This window comes from Lycorma delicatula, chromosome 6, assembly GCF_047948215.1.
Source record: "Lycorma delicatula isolate Av1 chromosome 6, ASM4794821v1, whole genome shotgun sequence".
NCBI lineage: Eukaryota > Metazoa > Arthropoda > Insecta > Hemiptera > Fulgoridae > Lycorma > Lycorma delicatula.
The window spans coordinates 52144004-52167376 of record NC_134460.1 but is presented as its reverse complement, the minus strand read 5'-3'; the positions used below and the strand labels follow the sequence as shown (position 1 = coordinate 52167376).

Here is a 23373-nt window from a genome sequence, read left to right as displayed (position 1 = left end):
GCACATAGAGCAGTATGTTGGATATACTTATGTATTTTTATTATATAGGAAAACCTTGCAACTTAGCATTATAACTTGAATATAATTAATTTGTACAAAAATATTTAACACTCGTACTGTACAGTAAGCCTTTTAATGAAAAGCTATTTAAATACAGTAGGGCCTCCCCCTTAACCAAGATTTCTCTTAACCGTGATTACTGGCCACTGTAGTAGAGTAGCGTCTCGGCCTTTCCACTGGTTGTCGGTTTGAATCCTACTCAGACATGACACCTTTTCATTACTGCTACAAATCATTTATTAAATCCATAATTAGCCTCAGTTACAAAAAGTATGAAGTACAGTAAAGTCTGTAGCAAGTAAAAATTAACTGAAATGTAGTTTACTCCATGTATGAATTTTATTATAGCCTATTACTGAAGATTACTCACTGTACATAATTACTAATGTGTATTTACAGTACATGGCAGTAAAGCAGAACAATAAATTCTCTATAATTTCTATAATCTGTATATGTAAAGATCAGTCTATATTTTGTAAGTATGTATCTGTTGTACTATAATACAATGCAGTGGCTGTAGTGTGTTGTGTTGTTTACTTGTATATACTGAATTGTGGTTATTGTTATAATGGCTAATTGTAGCACAGATATTACTAATACAAAACGTAAATAGGTGGTAATGTAAATGGATAAAAAATTAGAAGCAATTAAAAGATTAAATGCCAGAGAATTGATTAAAAAAATTCCTTATGAGTTAGGTGTCAGAATCTGAACAAAAAATAAATTAAAGATTATGTTCAAAAGTTTTTAAAAAACTGATTTACACTAAAAGGCCTCTCCAGGATACTTTAGATGATGCCACTTCCTTGTGGTTTAGGCAACAGAGAACTTTTGCGGTACCAGTATTTGGCCCTACTTTGCAAGAAAAGGCTATTCAACTTAACAAAAAATTGAATTGTCCAGATATATTTTCTGCCAGTATTCAGAAATAGTAGAATTTAGAAACTGTCATGGCATAAGGCAATTAGCCATCTTAAGAGGGAAAATTATCTGCCAATACCAACAATGCTGCTAAATTTTACCGTAATCAGTCAGAATATCTGCAGCCAGAACAAGTATATAACACAGTTGAGAAAGGATTAGATTTTAGAATGCTGCCATCAAAAAAATTAGCATCAAAGGAAGAATCTTCTGCACTCTGCTTTAAAATTAGTAAAGAGAAAAACTGTTCCTGTCTGCAGCAATGTTAATGGTGACGACAAAGTAAAAAATGGTGACGACAAAGTTTGTGGGATCAGAAAGCTGCTAAACCTAGGGAATTAAAAGATTTAAAATTAGATTCACTGCCTATTACGTATGCTAACCAAAAATCGGCGTGAATCAGTGCAAACATATTTGAGAATTGATTTAACCACAATTTTGTCCTGAATGTGAAAAACTATCTACAAATAAAGAGATTACTGGAAAGAGCAGTTCTGTTGTTGGACAATGCGCCCTGTTCATCTCTCTTAAAATGTTCTAATTTCAGGGAACATAAGACAATATTTTTTCTATCAAATGCGACACCCATTTGTCAACCTATAGATCAGGATATCATGCAACAATAAAAATACACTATAAGTGAAAAATGTCACCTCATATTCTAGCATCAGTGCTTCAAGTTACGCCTACATCAAAGACATTCAACCATGAAACATGCAATTAACATGTTGGCAGAATCATGGAATTCAATAGATCAAACAACAATCAATAAATCACTTACAAAAATATACCCAGAAATTCGACAAATTCAAACATTTTGTATATTATGCCATAGAATGAAGAGTTTTATGCTTTATTACAAAATATACTAGGATGTGAAAATGTAAAAAAAAAATGAAGAACAAGACTGGTTACAATCGTATTCAAGGAAACCAACATTTGTGATGATGACGAGATTGTGAAAGTTGTGGCAGAAGAGGTTAATAAAATATCCAGCGACAGATGAACCAATTGATGAAAATAAAAATATTAGCCACTATGAAGGGACTGTGTATTTCTCCAAAAAACACTCCAATATTTAGAACAAATGAAACAATGTTCCTTTCTTTAACTTAATGGCAGTATGAAACTGGTATGATCATGCTGCTATGGACAATGTTACTCAGTTAAGACAAAAGAAGGTGACAGACTTTTACATTAAAAAATCAAACTTACTTTATGTGAGTCAATGCGAGAGTGATTAGTGACTTGATTTTATTATAATAAATGCAGTAAAATAAAATAATATTGTTTTTTTCTAATTCGTGTCTTATTCTGCTAACAATTTGATATAATATGGTTTGTAGCCCAAATTCAAGATCGAAACTTAAGGTCTCTCTCTTAACCAAGAATTCCATTATTCAAGCTTTAAACGCCATATTTTAACATATTATGCTGTGATATCTCTTACTTCTTTAAGCTTTTTTTTTTAAATGAATTGTATATTAGATGTAGTTCAAATTGATGCTCATATCAAATTAGCAAAATTTCTAATGTTGTGACCTTCAATATAAGTATGCCCACAGTCAATTAACCCAAGTTTGTTTTTCAGATTAAATTTTATGCTCCTTTACAAGCAGGAATAAATTAATTCGTAGTAAATTAATTACACAATACAGCTCAACATTGATAGAAGAATCTTGATAATTTAAAAAAAAAAAACAAAAAAAAACACTAATCTGAAGTCAACCATTTTTTTCCAGATTACTGGGTCTGGAGTGCATATATAAAAGAAAAACTCTGTAATGTAAATAATTTACATAATACACTACCTAGAACGAAACGCATGCCTTGGTGATTCAATAACCTTAGGTCGTTCTCGTTCTTTCTCTTTTGGTGGAGGAGGTGGTCGTCTTTTAGTTTTTGGTGAACAAACTGAACACGATTCATCCGAACAGCTGCTAACAGAACCTGAAGTGAGACTCTCTGAACGAGCCTGCAAATATATGAAAAATAATGTGATGGTTATTACAACCAACAATAAAAAAAATATACAACTTTTTAACAATTGTTGTTAATCACAGTAACAACAGAGAAAATACCAGATTGATAATACAAAGTAAATATTTCAAGATTAAAAAAAAATACCATGAACCTATTACCAGAACCGAAAAAAATTATCTCAGAATTAGCACAATCCAAAATAAAAAAGTTCCATTTGAAAAATTAAGTAGGTAACAAATATAATTAATTTTCATTGTTTACTTGATAGTACGAGGGTCATTCAAACATAAACCATAATTTTGCCACACAAACTGAGGAAGAGTAGTGAATGTGGGGGGCACTGTGAGTAGCTAGTTGGATATGTATGAAGGGAAGCAATCGGTCAGCCAAACCCACAGGTTATGATACCATGTCAGTAGCAGAGGCTTTTTGGACCGTACTGTGACCTGCATCAAAAACAGAGATCCATCACTACACCCCAGAAAGCAAGTGAACAAGTATGGAATGGGGAAAAGTGAAGAGTGGGCACCAATTAAGGACAAGAAACGGTTATCAAATAGAAAAGTTCTGGCAACTGTGTTTTGGAACTCAAAAGGTGTGCTGCTGATTAATTTCCTGCACGAACAAAGGACGGCAAATGTGACATACTACTCCCAGTTGTTGGATGATGTCATGACTGCTTATTGCAACAAACGACACTGACAACTGATTTGCAAGATCCTCCTTCACAATGCGTAGCTGCATACAACAGCTCAGATTCACAATAAACTCGCTAAAATTCTTTGGACACCTCTTGAACTCCCAACATACAGTCCAGACTTGTCACAGTGTGATTTGTGTATGTTAGGTTTGCTAAAACAAGCTTTAGGAGAGGAAAGATTTGAAGACAATGCCACAGTTGAGCATTATGCATACAATTGGTTGTTGGGGCAGTCATCTTATTTTAATTGATGAGAGAAAGGACCTATTCTGGTGGTATACCTATCTGGTGGAGAAAATGTATTTCTGTTGAAGGAAACTGTATAGAAATATAAGATGATCTATTTATAATTTTATCCAATAAGAAATTTCAGTTTATACTTGAATGATCCTCATAATTCAATTTAAACTAAATTGTATAATTAATTACATAATAAAATAGAGATAAATAATTAAAAAAATATATATATAAAATTGAAAATCTAATAAAAATCACATTAACATATCCTTCTTATAATTAAATCAATAGTGACCTGAATATATGTTGTATCCATTACATAAAAGCATCTTTTAGTGATTGTGATGTGGAAAATTTGAAATCATGCTTATTTACATGATCACCAATTCCAATATCTTTTTATTGGTTATTTCAATTAGTTCTTAACACTAGCATTTTTTTAATGAATTTCAAATTGATCGGATAATAGATAACACAAAAAAAAAATTGAATGATGTATCCACCAGTTACTAAAATCTAGTTTCAACAGGTCATAGTACACTTCTTTACAGCATCTATTATATAGCAATCTGATTTGGTAGATCAGTTCTAAATAGGTTAGAAAACTCTTCTAATTATGAAATTTAGCATACAACTCCATTATTATACCAAGTCAATTTTACCTTTTACATTATGAAGTGACTAGCTGCTAAAAAAATTAATTTAAAAAAAATCCTATCAATGAAATTTAGTTTAAAAACAGTAAACCTAAATGTCACAATAAATATTTCAATTTGTTTTAAAATTTCAATAGCTTACATTTAAAATTCACACATAGTCATACTGATTAAGTTTGAATTATAATAATGGTAAATGACTCCATTTTTGTTACTCGTGTTTGCCACTGAAATTTCATACGAGTCTTTGAATAACCATTAAACTAATAGAAATTAAAAATGTTAAAAAGGCAGTTTTTGAAAAGGTTAAATCATTACAGTTTCAGAAGAAAAGCTATATTTCACTAGGGACAGTTATAGAACCAATTTTTTTTTCAACAAATTTTTTTCACATTGTGGAATTTGTTGAAACTATGAACACCAATCTACGTTAACTCATAACAACCAGGAGTACAAAAAAAAAACTAGGGTTTTAATTTGTTGTAATATCTCTTGGATCAGATTTACAATAATGATTTAAGGGTAGAATCAAAGAGCAAAAAGACATGTAATTGCATGCATAACTGTAGATAGATTCCTTATCTTTTTGCTTGAAAGTGCCATTACCAAAGATGGTAACTTCTGAACAGAAAGCAGCCTTTTGTGTTTTGCAGTTTGCTAAATTTGAATCTGTAGTTTTAGTTCAATGTCCATTCTGTAGAAAGTTTTACTGTAATCATCTGAGTGACAATAACCTTCTTTAATGGTAAAATCAGTTTGAAAAGATTGGATACCTATGTAACGGAAGGATGTCTGAAGAAAATGTTGAATGTGTCAAGGAATCCTTCCTACACACACTCCCAAATCTGTTAGACTGGCTGCGAACTAATAATGCCAATGATGAAAGTGTGAAATAAGTTAGCATGGAACCGATAACAGAGCTTGTTTGTGGTAGCCTCTCAAGTCCCCCCCCCCCCCCCCCCGAACTGAACTGATCAGATCTGATGTGCCCCTGATTTGATTTTTTTCTTTTGGGGTTTTATAAAGGATTTTATGTATGTGCCTCTGCTATCTACAGATCTACCCGATTTGAGGCAGGATTGAAGCAGCTGTTGCTTCCATTACTCTAGACATGCTGGTTATAGTATAGGACAAACTCTCCTCTCAATTGGATGTGGTGCCAATGACAAAAAGGTGCTCACATTGAAAAATTGTGAAATCATTTTCATTTTATTTATCATTTATTAATAAGTAAAATTTAAGAGATACTAAATATCTTAAAACCCTTTTTTTTTCTTTTTTTTTGGCTTGTCTTACCAAAAGTTGACTTGTCTTTTTTGGTCACCCATCCTGACTTGTTTGATGCACTTCTCTGTTCCCTCAGTTCTGAACTGATCTCTTAATTTTAAACAAATTGTTACATGTTACAGTTTCAGTTACTTTGCTTTATTGCAATTTTTATTTTACTGCACTATTTTATAAGTTAAAAACATTTTTTAAATGTATTACACATTTATAATATAATGTTAATTTTAGATGTATGATATACAATGTTTATCAATTGTATTTAATACATCTCTTACTTTCTTTGTCACATTCTATTGCTTTTATTATTATATTTAAAAATGTATATACTCTCAGATTTGTTTCTAGAGTTTCTAGAAGAAAATAAATTTTTGTAGTAGAATATATTTAATTTGGTCAAGGCAAAGCATTGATTTGTGCTGTTCCTTACCTGAGTAAAAAGGCTCTGTTTCCAAATACTGTAGGTGAAATGAGCTGTATGAACTGAAAGGGACTCAATGAGCCTTTCCTTGATCTATTTCCAAATACAGATTCTTGAGGTACAGTGATCACAGTTTACTATATCCATGCTAACAATGATAGCTCCTCCAGAGCCTAGAGACAATGCATTTTTAGTATGATTTAGAAGAGTGAACTTATTCAGTGATACGATTGTCTATCTGGCAAATACATAAAGAGCTGAATGGCTTTAATGCCTTTTAAATCAAGTCTTAGATAAGTCAAGATAATGGAAGTGTGTAACTAATGTGAGTGGAGTCAAATATAATATCCAAAGTTAATTAAATATAGTGTTTTATAATTCAAAAATTATTTTTTATATAAAACAAAAAAAAAAAATTCAAGATAAGTTTCAATACTCACTTTTGTAACCGGAGTTGTGGGTCGACGGGATTTACCAGTACCTTTTGATCTAGGTGGTGGTGACTTTGGCCGCGATCTAGGAGATTTAGGTGACCGTGGTCGAGAAGATTTTGTCTTTCTGTTGGGTGAAGGAGGCCTAGGAGGAGGGGATTTAGGGCGAGGTGGAGGTGACCGAGGTCTCAAACTACGTGAACGATCCCTGGATCTGCTTCTGGTGCGACTACGACTACGGGTACGACTGCGGCTGTTGCTATTACTATTTTTGCGTTCGGAACCACCTCCGTATAATTCTTTAAAACCACTATGCCTCCATCTGCAATAATTTTTAAAAAGTAAGAAATAATTCTATGACATTCTGTAAATTAAACAGTAATTCTCAACTTCATATAGAATATATATTTCCAAGACTGGTTGAATTTTATTAAACATGTGTGATCTACTTACGCTACAAGTTGAAGCACTGTACATTATATATTATTTGATAATAACAAAGGTTACATTAATTTATTTTCCCATGCCCTTCTTTTGGAAGAGATGCATGAAAAGGACCTGAGATATCAAGAGGTACCAAATAAGAACTAATTTCTCTGAGAATAATAATGTTCACTGCACATCCAGTCTCTGGTCTCTCTGGGGATGAATATTACCCTTACAGTCGTGAATATCACTTGCATTTCAACTGTCTTGGCACACTGGCATGTGACCATATATTTCAGGTCAGTGAAGAAAGCAATGAGAAACCAATTCCCTAGTAAGTCAGGCATGGGATGCTGGTTATTCATGTTACCAGTATGCCTAGATTCTTCTTGGGAGTGACTTGCAGCAAGTACATATTTGGTATAGAAGATTATTACATCTTTTTGATGTAGATAAATAAAAAAAGGCTTATAAAAAATTTTAGATGTTCTCCTGTTCCTATGACAAATGCTACTTTAATTCTTACCTTATAAAAATAAATTTATATTTAATTAACTTTTCATGGTACACTACTTGTAATACAGAATATATATGGACTCTATTCTGTACGTGCACTTATATACAAATACACCTAAACAAAAACACTAGTAAGGAAATTATAATGAAATTATGATTAAATAGTATTTTAAGAATGAGATGCAGAATGCTGTACCTTCCACAGCGCTTCCATTATGTACAACATACAAAAATTACAATTTTTATTATATATAATTTATAAATTTTTCACAACTTCAATCATGTTAATTTGGTTTTAAAAAATTAGTTATGGTTTCAGAAAATTCATCAATAAGTGATTTACCTGTTAGGATCTCTTTCTTCAACTTCCAGTAATTTTTTATTCCAGTAACTACTCTTATCAGGACCTTCTTTCCGTGCTTTCTTCATAACGTTATCCAATTCACGTCGTCGAGGTGGAGAGATAGCTATATAAGAAAAATATGCATAAAATTAATTATCAGCACTTCGGATAAAACCGTTAATTATATTACACATCACTTAAGCACACATTATATTACTGGACTGAACCTTAGGCATTACATATTTCTTTTATTAAACTGCTGGACACAAAAACAATGTTTTTATCAAACATGATAATTTTACACCTAATTAAAAGTAAATTATACAGTGTAAATATAACATAATTAAACATAATATAAACATACAAATCAATTATCAAACTAAACTTAACTGTATATTGTGGAATGTAGTAACAAATAGATAAAACGGCAGTAAATTAATTTTGCAGAAGTTGTCTTCTCTTTCAGATACTTCACACCATTCATCTTTGCAAAGACTCCACTGATTCTTCCTCCACTAAATCTTTATACTATACATCTCAAGATTCCCTTTATCTTCCTTAATTTGGTAATTCTATCTGTCCTGCATTTTTCATAACGGTCAGTTTATTGGCTCCAGTAAAACAGTAGTCTATTTAACCCTGTTATAACCCTAACCATTTAATTTCTCACACTTACCTACTTTTCAAAATCCTGCAATCTTGTATCTTTCCCTCTTACATTACTCATTCAAACAATCTGTCCTCATTTACCCAATATAATGTACAGAAGCTACATCTCTGTAGCCTCTTGCATTATATACGTTCTTCTTTGTACAGATACTCAAACTCAATTGGAAATCCAGTGAATTATGCATTTCTAAATAAACTTTCATTGTATTTTTCTTTAATATCTTCCTATTTCTTATCATAGCACTAACAAATCAATAGAATTTTTTATTAGATAATTGATGGGTGAAGTCTTTACTTTGTGAAAATCCATAATAACAAATTGGAAAATGGCAAAATATGTTTTTTTGATTTTCACATAAAAATGACATTTGTTTCGATACACTGTACCTTCCTCAGGTGTTACTTAAAGCATACTAAAGCTTAAAAGTTAGATACAAAGAACAAAAGTAAATACATAAAACTGGTAAAGATAAAAAGTATATAAAGAGCAAAGAGAGTACACATATATCAGCAATATATAAATTTATCAGTAAATGCAGTGGTCAAGTCAGAAAATTAGCAGTATTTAAAAATAGATATGAAACTTATCTACACATTTATAAGCGCAATAACACATATAAGCACACATATCACATTTATAAGTGCAGTAACTTTTAAAGTAAACATTTACAAGTATTTAATCAGTAAAATTTTATTTACTAAAAAATGTACTTACAGTTTTATGTATTTAACTTGTTGTTCTTTGTATCTAACTTTTAAGCTTTAGTATTCTGTATGTAACATCTGAGGAATAAGATGTTATTGCCATTGAAACAGCTATCATTTTTAAATAAATCTTGTGAAAATCGGAAAAAGGTTTTTTCATTTTCCAATTTGAAATTTTTTATTCTTTCATTTATTTTAAAGTCATCTTTTTTTCAGATTTTACTGATTAAAAGTTAGGCTGACTATTTTTCCTCATTTCTTATCGGGCAAGCAAAAAAGGAGAGTAGGCAAGTGTAAATTGAAAGAGGCTTGTAGATATCAGACGGAGAATAAAAACCAAATGTAATTTTTTTTTAAATTTACAATTTTTAATAATTTTTTTAAATAATGTAATTTTTAAATAATTTTTTCTCAAATTAGTTTCCCATTTTTTCGTACATTCCCCTATCCACAAACAGATTTTATAACAGTATTTTCCACGATATGTCTTACCATTTTCCATTTTAATAGAACAGAACTTATTTTAATAATTTTTTGCAATAGACTACAGAAAAAATTTTATTTTGGAAGCTTGTAGCTAAGTATAATTCACTAATATGTGAGAAGATGAAGTAGGTTAGAAAACACTTTTTTTCCATTAAATCTTATTTAAATAAGCTAAATAAAAATTCTATTAATATGATAAGAGATTCTATAATTTAATTTTGATTCATAATCTCTTTCTTGAAATAACTACCAAAGAATTGGTACATGCACTAATCAACTACCAAAATTCCTTTGTGAAACAAAACTGCTTTCTTATGGTAATTTGCTCATGATTTACATTAAAAAAAAAACTAAATAGCTATAAAATTATAAATAGCTATAAAAATTTTAATTCATTTTGATTGTTAGCAAAAAAAATTCAGTTATCAAATGATTTTACATGCTATCTTTACTAGTATAAATTCTTATTAAAATAAGCCACACAAACATTATAATTTTTTTTAATGATTCAATGTTTTATTACATTTTATTAATTTTTACTTTTTTTTTTCAGTATTCCGATAAAATGGGGCAAAAACAAGACTAAAAATACAAATTAAATTTGAGGGCTCATAATCAAAACGTTGTTAGTTCTGCTGAAAACAAACAATCAAAATTAAAATCCTCTTATAAAATTCAACACTAAATAAAGTTTCCTATTAATCAGCTATTTCCAAAACTATTTTAAAAATAAACATTTCAAAATAAAATATATGAAATAAAATTACTTACGCCTAGATCTTCCCCATGATCTTCCAGAGGATGAGTAGCTATCCATTCGTAAACGCGATTTTTCAGCACTATGTCTACGCAATGAAGATGACATGATTCTGTAAATATATATTTTTTATATCAAAACTTTAATTATTCTTAACTGTTTTGTTCACTGAATAAGACTACATTACAAATTAGTATACTACAATAAAATTCACAAAATATTGAAAAATGAAATATTAAAATTGTAATTTAATTAAAATATTTAAAAAAATATCTAAGATACATCTTTGAATAAAACAGTTTTTAAAAGTTTATATTTAAGTTGAATTTTTACAATAAAGTTTTTAAACAATTTTTGGTAAATTTTAGATTTTATTAATAAAATATTATAATTTTAAATTACAAATATAAAAAAGAAAGTTTAAACCGATTAAAAATCCTACACCTTCTTTTAAAAGTCCAGCACATATTTTAAAACTAACTTTACATATAAATAAATTAAAAATTAACATAACTTTACAATGATATAACATAAAATAAAATAAACAATTATAAAAAACATTACTTATATGTTTGGAAGTAGTAAAAATTTACTTTGTTAAAAATAATACAGTTCTTTCTATTTTTACTTTTATACATGTATACTCTATCAAACAAGTAATAGGTACAGTATAGAAGAAACATTAAAGTATGTCTTTGCTCTAAAAGCTTTAAACATTAAAGTTATTTATTAACAGTTCCAGTGGAAATTTTCCTACAGGAAAGGTGCTGTGCATAGATTGAACAAAGCATCCTATCACATGACCAACCAACGCTAATGAACATTAACTTTTTTTTTGTGAAACGTATGTCACACTTGGAATACCAACATAGCAAATAAAATATACTATCCATTAAATAAATTGAAGAACTAACTAAATGGAAGAACTAATAAACTAATAAATGGAAGATTATCAACATACTAAACTAACTAAATATTTTTATCATAAACGGAATTGTAGTTCATTTTATGAAATTAGTTGTTATAGTCTTTAGCCATAAGTGCCAACTACCCATCCAAAGGAAAACTAGACTGACATTTTTAATTTTTTGAAATATCATCAATAACATTTTATTAATAACATTTAAACTAAATGGACTCAAAACTGTTTACAGAAACACTACTGAAAAGAATGATAATTAGAAATTGTGATCCAAATAGTTCAAAACAATCACCATTATACAGAGAGGATTATCATTTTTTAGGGATCTACAGACTCAATGACAGCAATTCTATAATGAAAATGTTATGTAGGTCCATCAAATGTACTAGAAAAAATTAACTGGATAAGCACTCCCTCACCACAACCAAGTTGCCTCATAACTGGGTCTGTAATAGCAAAAGATGAATAAATAAGCAATAATCAAATGTTATTGTGTAAAAGAAATTTAGAAATCTACTTTTATGCCATCTGATTTTTCACCATTTTCTGCAATTCATAAATTAACAAAAACACCTATTCAGTTGAAGAAATGTTAAAAAGTTAATGGAAATTATTTAGACAAAATAACACTACGTTTTTAGAGAAATATTACAAATAAATAAATAAAATCTTACTTTATTTTGGTATTTATTTAAAAATTACTAAAATTCAGTTGTGTGGGGTTAATTTTCCTATCCTTCTCCTTCTTGGCTCCATGCATTGCAGCACAATGACATTTTGTAATAGTCATCAAAGCATCTGGTCCTTTATTGGACTCGGGTCGGCTGGCAAAACTTCAGGAAAGGCTTGCACCAAAAAATCAAAATAATGGTGAAGATTGGGAAGCCAGGTTTTATATTCCTACCCACCGGCTTGGTTTAGTGGTGAATGCGTCTTCCCAAATCAGCTGATTTGGAAGTTGAGAGTTCCAGTGCTCAAGTTCTAGTAAAGTCAGTTATTTTACATGGATCTAAATACTAGATCGTGAATACCGGTGTTCTTTGGTGGTTGGGTTTTAATTAACCAAACATCTCAAGAATGGTCGAACTGTAACCACTCACGTCTGGAATGGTCAAACTGAGACTGTAAAAGCCTAAACTTCATTTACACTCATACATATCATCTTCATTCATCCTCTGAAGTATTATCTCAAATGTAATTACTGGAGGCTAAACAGAAAAAAGAAGTTTCCTATTCCTCAATAGATCTAATTATAATCTAGCAAATGTAGCAAAGAACAATTATGTGTTGACTGGATTCATGTCAATGAGGAAATGATTACAAGTCTAATTAATCAGAAAGAGACAGCACAAAAGATTCGTTGCAGTAGAAATCAAGAGCAGGGCACAATAATAATTCAACAAAATAAAATAATCCCAAGCAATTTTGCTAACCTAAAAAAGTATAATAAAAGATTTAAAATCTTACACCAAAATATTATAAATCTGGATATGGTCCTATACTAAAAAATTAATGGCAGTGATGGAGAAGAGTGGAGGGCTTATTGAATACTGACAACACATACTGACCAACTGATACATGTAAACTTAAATCAATTTTTTAAATTTTCAAAAATATTGTATAGTTTTGTAGCCCTCTAGAAGATCTATATTTTTCATCTTGTATGTAACCAAATCTAGACAAAACTCATATCAGTAAATCCTCCTCTACATATCATCAGGAGGTGTTCAAAGGAAAAAAGAATTTCAGTTCAGCAAAACCAGGATAGACTTATAAAAAATGGAAGATAATCTGTGATATGAATTACAGCAATCTAATTTTATATGTTCTTATTTTTCCAAGATAAATCCAAATGCTATCGTCCAAATTCCATACTTCAAAGGGATTTTCAAAGTTGCTAATGATAATGAACAGCACCTCCATAAATGATTTGTGATAATTTACGCATTTTCTTTTTTTCTATGTAATTTTATATGATGAAAATGTTTTTATATGACTAAAATGACAATATGTTACATTAAAAATTACAATAAAAATTATAAATATGCTGTTTACTTTTACAAAATTACATATGATAAAATGTTTAATAATCAGTTCAAACAAAAAATCCCCACCTAAATAATCTATTTTTCTTCCAGTATTAAATCCCAAATAATAATTAGGATGAAGCTAATCATTATATACCTAATGATTTTTTTTTTATAATTAAAAAAACAAAACTTCTGATGTCCAATATTTTTTCTGACGAAATAATTTATACATCTATATAAAACAATAATCATAATTAAATTATTAAAAAGAAAACATAATAAACAAAAAATAAAATTAGACATAAAACAGACAGACAAATATTAAACAATACAATTTGTTAGAATGTGTTTTTTTATTATTTCCTCACCTTTTTATTTGTTTTTGATTGAAATATGTTACTTATTTACTAAACTATTGAAGTAGAAAAACTATATAAAATGTTGAAAAGTAAAATAATATTTTTACGCATGTTATTGTTCTCTTTTGGTACAATAATGTAGGATGTCTTGAACTTTAATTGTATGTCATTATCTAATTTTATGAGTAACAAATAAAAAGCTATATTTTAAGCATACAGTCAAACCATCCTAAATTGGAAAATGACTATGTACTGATCACTTCACAATGTATGTAGGCCCTTAATAAAGTTTTTTTTTTTTTTTAATGTTTACCTTTCTTGGAGTAGAAATGAAAGAAAATATTTTACCATATTTAATTACACTGGTTTCAATGAAGAAAATATATTTGTTATACTGACAGGAGGATAAAACAATAATTCGAGCTTATGTGGTGTGCTGTCTTGAGAGGAAATATTTAGGTAGAATTCTTTAAAAACCCAAGATAAATGATATTGCACCTGATTAAATAATAATGTTCATCTTGAGCTGTACTGTTAGTAATACAGTTTTGAGTTACTCTGACTAAAAAATGAATGCTATTTGTTACTTTATTATACTATACTTTACTACTTACTCAAATATCTGACTCCTTGCAATCTGTAAGTTGATAAATTTATTGGCATCCACAAAAAACTAAAATTTACTTTTTTTCTCTTAAAATAATTTTTCTGATTTAGTTTTATTTTTGGGTTTTGTTTTCTATAAAATCATATTTGACTTAAAAATTTAATTTTAGTAAAAAAAAGGCACAATGTAATAAAAATTAAGATGCAGTAACTAAATGACTGTACAGTAAAACAGGGCTAAGTAAAAGAGCAATTTTCAATAATGATGAAGTTAAGTTCATTTGGGAGTGACAAAAATTTATCTATGTTAGGTCTAACAAACAAAATTCAAGCTTTGCAATTAGCAAAGACGTTGGGGAAAATTAATTTAAAGCATTAAACAGCAGGTTGGGTGCTTCAAAAAACTGCACATAACATTGAATCAAATTTGCAGTGTGAAGCTATTGATTTTAATAGAATTGATGGGTAAACTATTATCATCCATCAAAGATAATATACAAAGAATGTACACAATAGCAATCAAACTGGCTTATTTTTCATTACTGCCATCAAAATCTTTGACTGAACAGTCAAATAAATATAAATAATATAAACATAAATATATTGGATAATTTGTTACAAATGTTAATAACAGATTATCCAACAATAAAATTTATATTATGCTTAAAATAACAATAATTATATTTAGATAACAAAGGTGTTGTTTATTTATCAATTTCAATCTGCAGGGCAAACAATCAACTGCCTACATAGGAATAATCAGGTGAATCTGTGAAAATGGGAGAAAAAAAGACCTGAAATTTGTCATGACAACTTCTAGTCCTTTCATCATGACAATGCACCAGCCCACACATCTCTGCTAATTTACTATTTATTTTAAAATTAGCTCATTATCATCCCTCACCCATGGTACTTAACCAAAGTCAAGACTTCTATTATTTCCCAAATTAAAATAATCATTAAAAGTACTATACAGAGCTGCTTCTCTAAGTGGAAGACATTGGGAAAACTATACATAATAAGAGAGAAAGAATTTTGAAGGAGATTTAATCATATACTGCAGTAAATACTCAATCACTTCTTTTTTTTTAGTAAAACCATTTTTTAATATACTTGTTTTATGATAAAACTGAAGAAATCTTTACCCAATATTTAATTCAAAGAAACAATCCAAAAAGATGTCCACAGCTAATTCAGAGTCTGCAATTAATAAATTAAACTGGTAAGATACAAGAATAGAGATTCAATATTATTTGATGGATTGAGCAATAGGCATGTGTAAAATAGCAATCTAGAAAAAATATATGAAAAATGTAAAAATTTACATATTGTGCACACAATATAATCAGTCAAATACAGTATCAATAATAGAATTATGTCCTATATTAAACAATAAGCAACAGTGACACTATCTGTTGGGCATGATGAAGGTAATGGGAAAAGAATGATTAAGTCATAGAGTTAATAATATTGCTGTTGGCAGTATTCTAAGTGTTTTGTATCATGCTGTACGTACTTAAAAATAGTGTCAACAACACTTTTTTATTATTAAACATCAACTTTTATGAAAGGTAACAACAAAATTTGTGCATAAGTTAACACAACAGTTAATTTATGTACAATCATTAGCACAGAAATTGTTGCCTTCGATCACCAAATCTGACACTACCAAATTAATTTCTGTGGGGTACAGCAAAGCAAACAAGATTATGCACGATTGAGAACAGAAAATCTCACAAAATTAACTGGTAAAATGTTTCAGAACTAAAACATATTTAATACTGCACAAACATGAAAAGTCTTTTATAAGCTTTTGAAGGGAAATTGTACTCTCTAATTTGTAATAAATCTAGTAATTTTTTAACATATCTATTACCTGCAAATGTAAGGATGTTACTTTCAATTCTTAACAAGGTTATAATATAATTTTATAATGTATATTCTGAGCAGTTTATGACTAATATAAGAAATGTTTAACATACTTTACGAACATGTTATGACACTTACAAATAAGAAATGCTTTAAGTGTGAAGAAAATAAAAACTGAATGATTGCACTACTTCATATTACTTTCTCTACTTTTCTAACAATTTCTATGGTACTTTTTATAGTTTAGAATTTATAAAATATAATATTTCAATTCAAAAACAGTAGCAATAAGAAAATGAGAAGTAATTCAAAACACAGTACAACTCAAATAAAAAAAATATATAATTCAAGATTTTTTAACTTATTTTGATTAAAAAGTAAATAGACAAGCATTGTGACATAAGGAAAAGAAAAATTTACCTATTAACAATGCACAATACATCACATGGTGGAACAGGAGAATATACATATCACAAGATAAAAAACCCGTATTGTACCATAAAGACCACTTTTAAAAAGTTAGTTTAATAAGGTATAAAGTCAATCCATTTGAATTGTCCCAAAAAAAACATAAGCCGATTGCTTGACCAATTCAAAAAAAAATTGAAACTTATCCACTTGTTTCTTACATGTTTCAGAACCATAAAACCACTTTTTTAAATTTTATTTAAGCAGTTTATTTGTGGCAGCCACTTTTGTTATGGTGCACACACCTGTTTTTCGGAAAGGGTTTACAGTAAAAATCATAACTAAAAAACTATTGGCTCTGGAAGGATGAAACAGAAAGCAATTTAATCATAAGTTCTCAAGGTAAAAGTGGTTTATTTACCTATCTCCCTTTTTTTTCTATGAGAAAATTACCAATAAAGTTAAACATGAAAAACTATGAAATTTCACTTTCGGTAATTTTTTTCAAGAGTCAGGAATGTCATGTCATGCAGTTTCAATTTTTTTTTATATATAGGTATATATTAGTAGTTTTACCATAAATAATATTCATGAAGATATACTTACCCTTAAATTTTTATGAATTTTTGAAAACTAATGTTTTTTTTTAATTTTTTATTTTAGCTTGAAGTAATTCTGATGGGGCCGGTGATAAAAATCTCAAATTTGCACAACTTACAGTGTTTTTGTAGATGTTTATGGCAAATAAAAAAGTTTCTTGTGTACAGTACTAACAAAAAAGTTATAACCTCTTAAAAACCATGAAAAGTTGTTAAAAGTGATACCATTTTGACTCGCTAAATAAGTGCTCCAAAGGAGTTTCTTGTTTTCTTTGCACTTTATATTTTTATTTAGCCCCTGTGTTGTTGAAGCTGACGTTTTCAGTATTTTTAAAATAACCTTTTTTAAATTATTAATGATAGATCAAAATTTAATGATAACTTAGCCAATGCTAGTAACCTAATACAATTTTGATTCAAAAATGCTTGTAAAACTTACCCAAACTGAGATTTCAATGAGCAACCTACATCTTTTTTCAAGAATTCATTTTTATTTTTATAAACACTATCGATGAAAAAATAAATTGTAGCTAAATTTTAATTATTCTTCAATGAAATACCCTATTTTTATAGCAATGAAAGTTTTAGTATGGTTAACCAACAACTGTGATATCTCTTCTGATAATTCTCTTGAAATTGTGTGAGAACGACCAGTCACTGCAGTTAGCTTAAGTGATATGAACTTTCTCAGGACTTTGCAGATCGGTACCCACACTTTTGTCTTGTTGAAATTTTTGAAATGATGAATAAAAATGAATATATTTCATCAATGTTTAGTATCTGAATGTTTAATGGCCTTTGCAATCTCTTGTTTTGTTGTTCCTCCCACACCATTACAAGCGTTTTCCCATGGGATGATCCAAAGAAGTTCCATTCGGCTTCAAGGTCAAAGTATTTTTTGCGACTGCACAAATTAGCAAAATCCTTTTTATTTTTATACTGATGAAGCACCATCAGTAAAATAGATGAGTAAAATGTTCTGATGTACTTCCTTAATATGGTCTGTTAAAAGTTTTTTGAAGGTTTTCATCAGTAAATTCACAAATTTTAATGAGTTCTTTTGGCACTGTACCATACACTGTTTTATGACGACACTCTTCATTCACATAAATCCATATGGAACATTGTTCTTCCATTGTTTTATGTGAAATTACTTGAAAATAATGTAAAAATTTAACTGATTTTAAAATGTGCTAATATAATATTATTACGTAAAACTTATTTATTTAAAAAACACTTCCAAGCACAGAATTTTGGGCACTTGTAAAGATGTGAACAGGTCACTGACTAATGTCAGACTGACCAGTCTGTAACTGCAAAGCTAAATTATGCAACAGGCGTTAATGAGAATGTTACAACATGAATTTTCCTGACGACTGGAAATGAGTTCCAAGTGCCTGTTATAATACAAACACTGCAGCTGAATGGTTCAAACAAGTCTATTTCAACTACAGTAATAAGTATAAAAATATTAAAGGGCCAAGAAGACAAGCAAACCCCTTAAGACATTTATACAGAGTTAAAATGGTATTGCTTTGAACAGGTTTGTCATGATTTTTTAGAGGTTATAACTTTTTTATTAGTACAATACACAAGAAAATTTTTTATTTGCCATAACATCTACAAAAACACTGTAAGTTGTGCAAATTTGAGATTTTTATCACCAGCCCCATCACAATTATTTTAAGCTAAAATTTGAAATTTAAAAAACTAGTTTTCAAAAATTCATAAAAATTTAGGGGTAAATATATAGCCATTAATATTATTTATGGTAAAACTACTAACATATACCTACATATAAAAAAATAATTCAAACTGTGTATGCCATCCCTGCCTCTTGAAAAAAATTACCAAAAGTGAAATTTCACAGTTTTTCATGTTCAACTTTACTGGTAATCTTCTCACAGAAAGAAAAGAGAAATAGGAAAATACATCACTGGACCAATATTTTACCTTAAGAACATCTGATTTAACTGCTTTCTCTTTCATCATTCCAGAGCCAATATTTTTTAGTTATGATTTTTTCTGTAATCCCTTAGACAGAAAAATTGGTGTGCACACCATAACAAAAATGGCTGCCACAGGTAAATTGCTTAAATAAAAAATTTAAAAAGTGGTTTTATGATCCTGAAACATGTAGGAAACAAGTGGGCAAGTTTCAATATTTTTTTGATTTGATCAAGCAATCACCCGTGGATCACTTCAAATGGATTGACCATATTAAGTAATTGAATAAAAGTAAAAAATTTCTGAAATAATTTAAAACATAATGGACAAAATAAAACATTCACATTATTTCCTGTAATAACAAAATAACAATAGAAGTAACTTTTATAATCATACTTTTAAATTATGCTTGGCAGACTAATATAATGACTTTAAATACTGTTTTAAACAGCTTTTCAAATTGCTGTTAAAAAATAGAAACAAAATATTATGCCCTTACAATACTATTAAATTAACTTATATTAAAATTGATCCAATTCACACATGAAATTATTTAATCTATACATTAAATAATGTTCATGTTACATTAAATAATACAAAATACACTACTACAACTGTACAAAATAATTAGCATGCCAAACATTACAAAATTACATTAGTCATAGAATTATACTTGTATTCTTTTACATCACTATAAAAAAAATTTATGTTACTGCCTTACCATTACCTCATAGAAGTGTCCAAACACGTGAAACGAAATGAACGAACATACGAAACATGCAGCGAATTTCGATTTAAAAACGACACGGGTAACGCAAAGCGGACAACGTTACAACGCAATCAGAGAAGAATTAAACGAAGTAACATACAAAACGAATATAACGATGTTATCACGACAGAAAAAAAAACGGCTACTACTGACGAATAATCGACCAATACGACATAGCATTCAAGAACGACGCCAGCGACCAAATTAAAGCGGCGGCAACGACAACGGTAAGATTCGATGACGAACAGTTCGAAATAGAACGTACATACCGGCATGAAGCACATAGTCCATTCGAAAGAGAAATCCAATCTGCACTAGTTCTACTCATTAATTAGAAAAAAAATTTGCCAGTTTTTCAAACTGCTGATCTGTTGGAAATTTTGTCTCCATTTGTAGATATTCATGAATCTTCTTATTTAATTATTCACAAATAGAATCAGCCATGTTTTTATCTCACATTATTCTCATAACTTCAAAAAATAAGCGTTACAGATGATCAAATCCAAAACACCATTCATTAAAAGATGGTTTTCATTCATTAACACCTTTTAAAGGTCTAATAACTCAAAGAAAGATAGTTATGTTTTGGATAAAAATTCCAATAAATATATATAGTGTAATTCTAAAAATTCATTCATCCAATCCAAGTACTTCTTCAGCTTGTACTTCACGTTATGGATTATCATCTTGTAAAAAGTATTTATAAAAAATAATAAAGGCTGAGGGCACTTTTCTTCAAGATGTAAATAAATACAAAAATGTTCATGGCAAATGTGGAACACAAAAGCACCATCTAAAATATTAACACACTGTAATACATTCTTACTATTTTATAATTATTATCTTAACTACAGATAAATCAAGCCAACCATAATAAATTAGTAATTATTAAAACTGAACGTGTTTTATGCAACTCTTGGTCAACTATATGTACTGAATATAATCTTTGAGTATTGTTAAAAATGCTTTAACTTGTCAGATAATTATACAGTCGACTTCTATCATATTATGAAATTTTTACTTATATAATTAGAGATTAAAATGCTTAAATATAGATACAGATTAAAATCTCTACAAAGAGTAAAATGGATAAATAAATATTTTCCTAATATATAAACTTCAGAAAAACCAATAACTAATTACATAACCTCCTTCTTCATCTTCTATTAAATAAATATTCTAATATTTAAAATCATAAAATCCCATACATTAAATATTAAAAAAGAAATATAACTTTCTTCCTTGAATGGATGGAAACTTTATCCATTAACTAATTCTAAAAAGTAATTCTTAATTTTGTTTAAATACATTTTTGGCTGTCAGTTTTGACATTAAAATATAAACTTCCAAATTCTACTTTGTTTAACGTGTAGTTATCTTTCTCTTTGCTGTAATTAATTCATTAATTTTCATACAGAAATGCTTAAAGATTTGATTTTTTGATGAAATATCACAGAATAGAAATTTATATCACTGATTACTTATAATTTTTACCATAATTTATAAAAAAACAAAATGAAGACACAACCATTGTTTGTGAGAAAAATGTTATTCAAAGGATTAAGTAAGGTATTGCAAAATTTTTTGCAGCAATCTGTTATGTAAACTGAAAAGACTAATGAAACATTATGATCAACAGAAATGAAATAGTAAGTTATCAACTTGAACAAGATCAATCTAATTTTAAATAACTAATTACAACTTTGGTTCTACAAACCACACTACACACAAAAACACCTCCAAAACAGAAAGTTGACTGTAAAAAGTCGACTGTAAATTTTAATGAATACAAAATCTTATGAAACTAGTTATATACAATGACAATTGAATGGTTAAAAACTTATGTTATAGCTACAAGCTAATAATTAAATAGGATATAGAAAAAACCAAAATGAATAAGTTTAACACCTAAAACAGTATGAAATATATTATGTTCATCTAAACATAAAATATACCTCACTCAAAGGAAACCCACTTTTTATTATGCCCTGATATTTTAAATAAATTATCTTAATTCTATTTCAGTTCTGACAAACTGAATTCCAATTAGAATTTTTATTTGTAGTTTTCAAATTAAAATTCCAAATATAATTTTTTTTTTAAATACACAAAGGCCTATATGTTAGACATAGCCTAACTGAAGGCTCTCACAAAATATTAGCAGGTAAAAAATGGGTCATAAAAAGTGCTGAATGCACAGATAAAAATAGCCACCCAGTAGCCTAAGTAAACGTTAAGTAAAAAGAATTCTTTTCCCGTTAATGGCATTATGTACTAGTTATGAAATTAGAAACATACTCAAGATGAGCTACTAAACTTTTAATTTAATTATTACAAGATGATACCAAAATAATAAATAAGATCTAGGCCATTTATCAAATTACTTTCTGGTAAATCGTTTAAAGGTCATCAACCTATTGGAACAGAATTCATTATTAAAATAAAATACGACCAGTATTAGCAGAAATAAATCCCACTATCAAGCAAAATACTTCATACAAACTCACATATTTATATATATATTTTTTTAATTATGATAATATATATTAGCTTAATATTATAAAAACAATAAAGAACTGAAAAGTTAAACTGAAGAATTCACTATTGACAAATTAACGACTACGCTAAACATCATCGATATCGGCAACCTACAAATTTTCACGGCGACACAGTTTTCTCGAACTCTCGCAATCTCCAAATGATCACTGTTATGACAATTTCAAACTATTTAACAGTTAAAAAGCTACAAATCGCCAGCATTAACAGAAATCAATAATTCCATACGGCAGACATATTACACTTGCAACGTAACCAATCCAACTCGAATGGCGCTTGGAATTCTTAGACGTAAATTAGATTTTATTAATTTAAATTCATAAAAAATATTTTAATAAATCGCATAGAAAAATTATATGATGAATCTTAGGGTTATATTACATATATTATAGCCGCATAAAAAGATAGAGATCAACATTGACGTAGGTTTTAAGTATCATGGTTTGTTCTACGTGTATGTTGGTACTACGTAAGGATTTAAAAGCGCGCAACTTGATGTCAACTTTATTCTTATTCAACTTCTTACAGAATATCACCAACTTTATAAAATAAATCTGATACGGACATCACGTGACTTCCTTGTACGCCTATTAAATTACATATACACATTTTTTGCTGCACTTCATTTAAACTTATTTCATTTGAAAGTGAGATATGACCCTCCAATTCTTTAATAAAGTGGACAGTTACACAATTGCTGAAACTAGGGATTG

At 28.8% G+C, this 23373-nt stretch overlaps 1 protein-coding gene across 4 annotated transcripts in view; it reads right to left on the bottom strand.

Annotated features, from left to right (window-relative positions):
- LOC142327066 (uncharacterized) overlaps positions 1-22917 on the bottom strand; it is a 51119-nt gene extending 28202 nt beyond the window's left edge. For 2 of the 4 annotated variants that reach the window (XM_075369864.1, XM_075369867.1), the window contains exons 1-6: positions 22757-22917; positions 20063-20897; positions 10610-10707; positions 7979-8102; positions 6703-7015; positions 2793-2956 (exon numbers count right to left, since the gene is read on the bottom strand). In XM_075369864.1, coding sequence (XP_075225979.1) covers positions 2793-2956; positions 6703-7015; positions 7979-8102; positions 10610-10707; positions 20063-20067 — 704 coding nt within the window. In that variant the 5' untranslated portion in view covers positions 20068-20897; positions 22757-22917. Of the gene's footprint in view, positions 1-2792; positions 2957-6702; positions 7016-7978; positions 8103-10609; positions 10708-20056; positions 20898-22756 lie in introns of all 4 variants that reach the window. The other 2 variants (XM_075369866.1, XM_075369865.1) reach the window with 2 other exon arrangements.
- Between the last annotated feature and the right edge of the window lie 456 nt (positions 22918-23373).